Below are 10,221 nucleotides of genomic sequence, written 5' to 3'. Positions count from 1 at the left end.
ACTACAGGTAATAACATCAAACTAGTTATTTAAAGACAGTGGTGACAGTTTATCATCATTACTTGCAATATAATATGGAAAAACAATATATACTTATTGCGCAAAGTATTCGATAGTTTTCGATATTTTTACTCGCGCTTTAAATTCTTCGGCGAGAGCGCTCCAGTTGTGAATGGGTGCATTCGAAGCACTGCCTTTTCCGGTCCCAAGGATAGACCAATGGGAAAAGCGTATACACACTGATGGGACGTCAAATATGCTTCCATCGTGTCGGGATTGGAACATTACAGAGTAAGAATCGGAACAATTGAGTGTTTGGTAATTGGACACTAGGATCAAGGAATCCCATATCTGTAACAATTTCAATGCATTTGCGAAGTCACATTGTAACTGTAAGTACTGTCTGAGATCGTTGCGTCCGTTTCTTCGTTTATATCAGGCCCTATTCTCCGATGAGATTATTTTTTTTGTTGCGTGTATGAGGTCTGTCGGGAGATTAAAACATAAGAGAAATGCAGGGATTTGTGAGGCTACATTTGCACTGATGAACCGCTCTTGTTCTACTACGCTTTACTCGTTCGTTTATGGAACCATGGAGTGAAATATCGCTTTAGAAAGCGCGAGGAACAAGACGAATTCTATTCCGAGACCTCTGGATCTAAACCCGCCACACCGACTGCTTTAAATCCCAGCCGGCGTGTTAACGACTTTTACATCTCAGACGTGGGATACCTTTTCTGTGTTGGCCAAGGCAGGGAACCTCACGAACCCCTGCCGCTACTCTCGCAGGGTAAAGAGCAAATAAAAAGGCTTCGGGCACCTCTAACCGGGCGCAGTTTAGCATTTGAATACAGCTTGGCTGTATGAGGGAGGGAGCGAGAGGGGCAGAGTGCGTAGGATATTTGATTTGTTTTTACTTGGTCGAGGGAGTGAAATGGTAAAACTAGCTAGAAGGGGGAGAAAACGCATTTAAAATCGCCCACATGCTCTGGATCAATCGCTGGATTGGGGCACGGAATACGAAGAACTGGGAAGACACGAGTTTGAAATCTTTGCGGGCTGGAAGATGGCAGAGGGGTGCAGTTGGAAGTGGTGAGAGCCTAACTTCTGGCCACTTCGAATTTATTTGTAAACAACTTGCCCCTATTCGTAGGACACATGCAGGCCAAAAAACGATATTTAATCCTGCTCTCTGCCGGTACATGTCTAGTTCTACTGTTCTACTTTGGAGGTGTACAACTTCCATCTTCGGGCAGGAACCGGCATGACCGTAGCCACAATGGATATCGCCCCGACCAGCCGTGGCCACACTTCTCGGACCCTTTACAACAATTCCTACTCTGGGATCAACCGGACACCGAGGAATACAACATTCACATATCGCCAAGGCAAAAGAGGGACGTTAACACAAGTGTGTACAAAGGCAAAAGATGTCGCATGGATTCGTGCTTTGATTTCTCAGCATGCAAAAGGAACGATTTCAAAGTGTATGTCTACCCCCAGCAGAAAGGGGAGAAAATCTCTGAAAGTTACCAGAATATTTTGTCGATTGTTGAGGGATCCAGGTTCTACACCACTGACCCGGGTCAAGCTTGTCTATTCATCCTGAGCTTGGACACCCTGGACCGGGACTCGCTGTCTCCGCAGTACGTGCACAATCTCAAAACCAAGGTCCAGAACCTTCATCTCTGGAACAACGGCAGAAACCACCTCATATTTAACTTGTACTCTGGGACATGGCCGGACTACACGGAAGACCTAGGTTTCGACATAGGCCAGGCCATGTTGGCCAAGGCCAGCATCAGTACCGAGATCTTCAGGCCCAACTTTGACGTGTCCATTCCGCTGTTCTCCAAGGAGCACCCTAGGACCGGAGGGGACAGGGGGTACCTAAAGTACAACTCCATCCCACCTTTCAGGAAATACATGCTCGTGTTTAAGGGGAAGCGATACCTTACAGGGATAGGGTCAGACACGAGGAATGCCTTATATCATGTCCATAACCAGGAGGACGTGGTGCTCCTCACCACCTGCAAACACGGCAAGGATTGGCAGAAACACAAGGACGCACGCTGTGAAAAGGACAACGCAGAATATGACAAGTAAGTTATGTGTTGACGGATTAAAACGCATTTATAAGTGGTTTCGGTCATATTACCACTGTGTACATGAACAGTGATCACCTTTGGTCTCCATAACGGAGTTTACAATGGGTGTCCTTTACCATTCCAAAACTGGGCACCCTTGCGTGCATCCTTAAGGGTCTCCATGGCGTGCGGTATGGTGTGTGTGTGTTTTGTGAGCAGATTGTGAACTCATTTTATTGGCACACAAAGCCATTGACTGCTATTCTCAGGGACTGCAATGGTTTATGATTCCCTTCCTGGCCTACCCCCTAACCTTGCTCCCCTTTCAAGCGTGAACAAAAAAAAGTCTCCAGCCAGCCTGTCCATTACCTTTCCCGGGTCTGCCTAAATCACCCCGGACACCGCCCCCCTCGTACACAGGAATTGAACCCACTTCACTGATATTGTAGCCAAACGAGGATATGTATTCAAATGTTTTATTTGCAGTTTACTTTAACGGAATAAAGCAATGTGCACTGTGGGAGTGTGTGTGACCTTGCATCACACTGCTATAAACTCCCATTTATAATGAAAAAGCACAATGTTTATTAGGCCTAGAATTATTAGCCAAATCAGTTGGAATTCTGTTGTGTAATGCTGTTAATGTAATAAGGCCTGGCCTGGGTAGGGTAGGCCTGGCCTGGCCTGCATCCCAAATCAATTTCATCGTCATGGCCATATTACTTTGATAGTAGGCTAGGGTTGTGCTTTGCGTATTCTCACTGATCGTGGAGACCACATCTCATGTTTGGTCGCAATGATGCCAGTTTAAGTCAAATCACCCAAAGGACAGGTATCCCATTGTAACCATGATAGGACACTTTGTCATGGAAGGTTACACGAATCGTAAGCGTGTAAGCCCCCCCCATACTTTAGGCCAATGATGTTACTGTTTAAAAGTTCAGGGAAGTGAGAGATTGGATAAGACCGTACTACATTGAAGACTAAATACATCCAGACACTTGTGAGGGGCCATAACTAGCCCTATGTCCCAAATGGCACCCTATTCTCTATATAGTGCACTACTTTGTCTTGACCAGGGCCTAAAGTAATGCAGGGAATAGGGTGCCAGTTGGGACACACTCTATCTATAGGCCTAGTTTGGTCAAAGGGAAATAGAACTAAAGCTGAACTTTTCATGAACCGAAACTCACTGAAATGAGAACACGCTGCCCTATGACACACTGCCAATTGCAAATATGCTTTAACAACATCCCCACACGTAAGTGCTGGTCCATTTTGTTATCTTTCTCCCCTTTATCTGCCCTTGCAATCTGCTCTTCTCCCAGAGTGATGCTTTTGGCTCGTGTCACCTGTAGAAATGTCATCCATTATCTAAATTCCAGGTCATTTTCTCTCGACTGCTCAGGTTAGCACTGACATGGCTTGGACTGGTGCGTACTCTATGGGCTGCGTTCACAGCCAGAGTGTCTCTCACAATCAGGGGTGTATATTTTTTTTAGATATTTTCTGTCCATAGAGCTGTAAAACAATGGAACTCTCAACGTGGTGCCTCATCTCAACCTTTTTCCACTCTTGACCTCTGACCTTTCAGCCTCCTAAGAGGAATGTGGCAGGAGCAGCAGATATGGGAAGGCTTTTAAAACACACGTTCACACACAGGCAGTGCCTGGTAGCCCCGGACACTGTTGAAGGATTTTGACAATTGAGACATGGATTGTCTTAGTGTGCCATTCAGAAGGTGAATGGGTAAGATAAAATATTTCTGTGCCTTTGAATGGGGTATGGTAGTAGCATTGGCGTGTCTTCATGGATGACAAGTAAAAATTATTTTTCTCTTTAGTCTGTTTTTTCAGAATTTTTCGGTCAATTTGCAGGTGGCTGAAACTCACCGGAGAAATCATCCGAGTGAGGGGAAACAGAACCTCTGTCTCAGTATGTGTAGCCCATGTATCTGATGCTGTCTGGAATGAAAGAGCTGTAGCATTTGATTAATGCCAGAAAGCATCTGGCCTACCTTGATATTAAAAAATAAAAATAATAATAATTTGAGCTGAGGTCAACAGTGGGTTGTCCTGATGCAGCAAAACACCCCGAAAGGGAGGCCAGTTTTGGATTTGGCTTCACACCAATCAAACAACATCCTAAGCAAAAACATAATTGTCAGACAAATGTGTCTGTTTTCTGGTACCCCTTTTGTTGATGTCCTGCAGTAGCTTGCTTGCTAAACTGGCCCTTTCCCAAGCCACGGATGGAGATGTGAATTTGGACGTGTGGTTTTGACTTAATTCTCTGTACAGGCCTATGATTGATTCTGAACTTACCATCAATGCATATATTGTGCCACTGGCCTGGGCAGATTGAAGTTCAATATGTAGCCTAGATGTAAGCCTACATTAACTAGCTAGCCATCTTTGCTGGTTCATTGTTGCCCATGTGAGGAAGTTAGGCTAGCAAACATTTTAGCTAGGTAGCCAATGAAAACAGTGTACTGTATGACAGAGCCATAGACTGTTTTGCCATCATGAAAGAGAGGAGGATAGCATTGGTGTTCAACTAGTCTACAAGTAGGGTGGGTCAACTTTTTAAAAACTTGCACACCGACGGACACATCAGTACCATGGACAGCCACATGACTACATTGTTTTCAGTGTATTAAACTAAGAAAATTGCCTTGTTGTTTTGATGTTTTTAAGTTGAAATGGTGCTGGAATATCAGAGTCAGTGCTCCTGTTGTCTTTGTGCTGACTTGTGGTAACTCTCTGTGGTTCTAAATCAGTAGTTTTAGTAAATGGACAAACATGGACTTGCTTGACCATGCTGCAGGTCATGGAACTGTTTGTTACGTGCAGTATTTGCTTGTGGACTTCACCAGACAGATGTTCTCTGGTTTTGTGATGAAACAAACGTGCATGTAGTTGAATTTATTCCGCCACTGTGACTCTTTTTAAAAAAAAAAATGTTTTATATATATTTTTTTTGTCACGTCATCATGGTGTCTCACAGTGGTGTCTGAACGAATGGGTTGTAGAGCAAAAACCGCAATTATCTAAACATGTTGTAATATGGTTTTTCTATTGGCTTGGCTTCCCCAGTAGATTGTTACCCACTCACCGCTACAGAGTAGTATGTGCCAGCCACACCAGTTTGTGTCAAGAACTGTAACACTCAACCGTTTCCTGTGTGTCTCACTAATGGTCCACCACCCCAAATGACATCCAGCCAACTTGACACAATTGTGGGAAGCAGTGGAGCCAACATGGGCCAGCATCCCTGTGGAACGCTTTCGACGCCTTGTGGAGTCCAATGCCCCGGCGAATTGAGGCTGCTCTGAGGGCAAAAGGAGGGGGTGCAACTCTGTATTAGGAAGGTGTCCTTAATGTTGGGTGTACTCCGTGTCTGTGCTGCTAGTTACATTACAGCCTATATCAGAGTACTCTATCATAAGCTGTGAAATCTGTCCCAACTTTCCAACATGCCTCCTCCTCTCTTGAGTTTTGCTGCGTATTACTTGTTTCTTCCTCCTTACAACTTTCCCAGCAGACGGCTAGATCATGATTCCCCCATTTAATAGTTAACCAGTTTTGTCGGCCGGTATTGACTTTGTACTTTTAGCCACTTCACTAGCAGGCCGCCACATCTCAAGGTCACTCCAGGGACTCCTCTACTCCGTTGAGTGGGGGTGTTTTTATGAGAGCCAGAGTGTATTTGAGTGTGTACTGCATGTCTAAGAGTTACCCAATGTACGTGTGTATCTTATGTGTCTGTTGTCTTTCCTGTATGAAGCCCCCCCCAAGGCTGCAATATCAGGCAGAGGGATGGGTCGGAGGGATGGTGCATTTTTCATTTTTGCAACTGCGTCATCAGCAGGAATGTTCCCACTTGAGTAAATCCTCTTGAAGAGGAGGGGGCTGGCCATGCTGCGTTGCTCTCTCTCTCTCTCTCTCGTTCATTCTGTGCGATCAGAATGAAATGGAAACACTGTGATTTGGGGCGGCGGTGGCTTGCTGCCATATTTCCATTTCCTCCTTTACGACGCAGAGCGTGGCATTTTGTTGACACGGTGCCAGAGATGAATTAGCAAACCTGGCCAAGCGAAGACGGCATCCCCGTCTTATCATGTTTAAAATAGCATTATGAATACCATTTTCACACGTCGATGGCAGTTATTCTCTGGACTGATCTTGGCATGATAGTAGAGTGGATGTGGCACTCGAGGTTAACACAGAACATGTCATTTGCTGCATGCCACGGCCTCATACTCGGGGGAGGGGGTGTCCATGCTCCCCGGTTCGCAGTTGTTTGCTTACTCTTGTCAGATTAATACATCATGAATATTTCATCGTCCTCCTCTCACTTAAATAAAGCACTGGGCCATGATCACACCAAAATATGCTAATGACCAGCAGGAAATTAGCGGGGAATGCTAGTTTGCCCTAATTAGCATTGTTTGATTATTTCCATGGAAGAGTCCATAGTCTAGTCTACACCGGCGTGGACACTTTTGATCTCACCTGTCAATCTATTCATCCAATTTCTCCTCGACGTGTTTATGTTTATGGTTCCCTCACAATCAGAATCTCAGTTGTCGAGGCTTTGTACTCTATGATCGTCGGCCCCAACTCTGTGGGGGTTGCTCCTGATCATGCTGATATGTCTGTCTGCTTTGCATCTGTGTTTGTGTGTCTGCACACCTCTGTGGTGTGTGCGGGGCGAGGATGGGTTGTGAACTCTGTCTGTGCCTTGGCGGCCCACAGTCACCACGGGGATTACCATGACGACGTGGCTCTTGGCCCGTGGCAGCTGAGAGACCAGGTGGGACGAAACTGAGTCCGACCGAGCTGGGCTTTACTGGCTCAGTCCCAGTCCAGCCACCTCCGCTTGGCTAGTGGTGGGGAGGGATTGATCAATCGGGAGTGTTTCACTCCGAATGAACATCGATCTGGGCATTAGGGGAGTGCCGGGGCAGCCCCCTGTGGATCATTTCCTCCATTTAAGAGCCCACCGTTTCTCCAAAACCGGAGGCAAATCACGCAGCAGTAATTGAAAGTACAAAATTACAAGGTGGGAAAAGAAAGTCTTTTTGTTCCTGGACTGTCAGGGAATGCTTGGGAGGCATGAATTAATAAGTTGGAGGGGTACAGTGGTAAAATCATCTCTTCCCTCTTCCCCCCTACTCCCTCCATCCACTAAAGTGATGCGTTAGGCAGGTATTATTTTTTTTATTTGACCTTTTATTTAACTATGCAAGTCAGTTAAGAACAACTTCTTTTCAATGATGGCCTAGGTTAAAAACCTCTTGCTCCTACTTGAGACGCAGACGTCCCATCTAGAACTCTGGAAATGCAAATGTGCTACGCTAAACGCTAATAGTATTAGTTAAAACGCAAACGTTCATTAAAATACACATGCAGGGTATTGAATTAAAGCTACAATCGTTGTGAATCCAGGCACCAAGTCAGATTTTTAAAATGCTTTTCGGCGAAAGCATGAGAAGCTATTATCTGATAGCATGTAACACCCCAAAAGACCCGTAGGGGATGTAAACAAAATAATTAGCATAGTCGGCGCTACACAAACCGCACAATAAAATATAAAACATTCATTACCTTTGACCATCTTCTTTGTTGGCACTCCTTGATGTCCCATAATCAATACTGGGTCTTTTTTTCGATTAAATCGGTCCATATATAGCCTAGATATCGATCTATGAAGACTGTGTGATAAACTGAAAAAAATAGCGTTTCATAACGTAACGTCATTTTTTAAAAGTTAAAAAGTCGACGATAAACTTTCACAAAACACTTCGAAATACTTTTCTAATGCAACTTTAGGTATTAGTACACGTTAATAAGCGATAAAAATCATCAGGAGGCGATGTAAATTCGATAGGTGGTCGTCTGGAAAAAATGTCCGGAAAAAACTCAACCAATACATCAAGTTGGAGGTCGGAGGGAATCGGTTCCCTTGGGTCGGTTCTACCAAGAATCAAATCCGAAGCAAATGAGAAGACTCTAGACATCCTGTGGAAGCTGTAGGTACTGCAACCTCGGCCTCATTTAATACGGTTCACCTTTAACAATGGGTTGAAGTGGCGCATGGATATTTTTTCCACTTTCAGTGATCAGATTTTCCTGCGCTTTTCGATGAAACAGACGTTCTGTTATAGTCACAGCCGTGATTTAACCAGTTTTAGAAACGTGAGAGTTTTCTATACACACATACTAATCATATGCATATACTATATTCCTGGCATGAGTAGCAGGACGCCAAAATGTTGCGCGATTTTTAACAGAATGTTCGAAAAAGTAGGGGGTAGGCTTAAGAGGTTTTTAACTGCCTTGTTCAGTGGCAGAATGACAGATTTGTACCTTGTCAGCTTGGGGTAAGTTAACAGGCTATCCACTCAGTTTAAAGGATACTAAGAAATCAAGCCAAACATCTGATTTGGCTGTAAATTGAGTAACATGGCTGAAAATAATTTAAAGATGATTGAGGCCCCAATTGGTTGTACGTAGATTTAACTTCTTTAAAAAAAGTTTTTTAGCTCTGAGGCATTTGGAAGACCTGGCATTTACATTATGGAAGCCAAATGATTTTTGAGTTCTGACATCTGTCTCGTTTAGTGCATGAAAGCTTGTTCATCCGTGCTACTATGTGGATATGCTGTGGCAGGGCATCTCAGAGCATCTCATATTCTCTACCTCGCTGGCGATTTGCATATATACTTTGAGGAGAATTATTTTTTTAATTTAATTTTACCCTTTCGTGGTATCCAATTGTTAGTCGTTACTATCTTGTCTCATCGCTACAACTCCTGTACGGGCTCAGGAGAGACGAAGGTCGAATGCCATGCCTCCTCCGAAACACAACCCAACCAAGCCGCACTGCTTCTTAACACAGCGCGCATCCAACCCGGAAGCCAGCCGCACCAATGTGTCGGAGGAAACACCGCCACAGGAGTCGCTAGTGCGCAATGAGACAAGGATATCCCTACCGGCCTCCCTAACCCAGACGACGCTAGGCCGTCGCCCCATGGACCTCTCGGTCACGGCCGGCTGCGACAGAGCCTGGGCTTGAACCCAGGGTCTCTGGTGGCACAGCTAGCGCTGCGATGCAATGCCTTAGATCACTGCGCCACCCGGGAGGCCCCAATACTCATTCTTCTGGGGTAATATTTTCTCCTATACTCTACTCTTTCAGCACCTCTGACTGTTCTGTTTGTCTAGCTTTCATGGTCTACATTCTGAACGACAGCCCACTTGTGTTTGTATTTCTCTGGGTATTCGTTGACTGTAATTACTTGGAATTAGATTTAGCCTTCTTTAAGAATCTCTCTACAACCAATGAATCCCTGGCTGAGAAGCATGTGGGTCACTGGAAATTATATTCCATAAAGCACTTCCTGTAATCTAATGTTTTATTGTCTTCTGGGGGATCTCCTACTGTTAGGGTGCTCAAACTAGCCCAGTTGGCACACGCTTTACGGTCAGTGTGAATAGGCTGTGGTTGCATGCTTGTTAGCCTACATGGACTCAATTGGTGCTGTGAGTGAGGTGGGCTATGGGTGAGGGGGATGGTCATCTCAGGGATTCGTCGCTCTTCCCGAAATGACTCTCTGTGACCCATCCGGCTTTTGAAACCCATGACCGACCCCCATCTCGTCAGCGTGGGGGCAATAACCATGACCTACTTCTGTTCAGCACACTGACCAGGAACTGAGGCCTAGGGTAACTCGTTTTTTTGCTCCCCGACTGTCCTCCCTCAGGGCGTTACAGCACCAGGGGGTAGTTTTACAGCAGGAAAGGCACATTTGATAGCCCCAGGAGAAATGTAACACCACCTCGTGTCAGTACTTCAATGGAACGGCAGATAGTTTACGTCACCGTCTGGCCTCAATACACTGACCCTTTTCACCACCACGAGAGTGAAAACAAACGCCTCTCTCCACTGTATTCATATTCAAATAGTAATTTGTGAAAGGGGGGTGCCTTTGAATAAAAATTTTTTAAAAGCATTATGTTCCTGAAGAATGTTGACGTGTTTGGTAGAAAGTAGGAGGCTGGCCATCAGTGTTTTGCTGAAGTGGTGGCAGAGGGTCGTCTGGCTTGTCCTCCTAGCTTGTACTTTATGG

General features: G+C 45.1%; 1 protein-coding gene across 1 annotated transcript in view; it reads left to right on the top strand.

The window, feature by feature from the left end:
• Positions 1–277: 277 nt before the first annotated feature.
• Positions 278–10,221, top strand: part of LOC112229932 (exostosin-1b) — a 97,342-nt gene continuing 87,398 nt past the window's right edge. Inside the window, exon 1 of the mRNA XM_024396085.2 lies at positions 278–2,102. Within this exon, the coding sequence (XP_024251853.1) occupies positions 1,159–2,102 (944 nt within the window). The 5' untranslated portion in view covers positions 278–1,158. The remainder of the gene's footprint in view (positions 2,103–10,221) is intronic.

Source organism: Oncorhynchus tshawytscha, linkage group LG31, assembly GCF_018296145.1.
Source record: "Oncorhynchus tshawytscha isolate Ot180627B linkage group LG31, Otsh_v2.0, whole genome shotgun sequence".
Taxonomy (NCBI): Eukaryota; Metazoa; Chordata; class Actinopteri; order Salmoniformes; family Salmonidae; genus Oncorhynchus; species Oncorhynchus tshawytscha.
The sequence above is the reverse complement of the archived record's forward strand: the minus strand, read 5'-3'. Positions and strand labels throughout refer to the sequence as shown.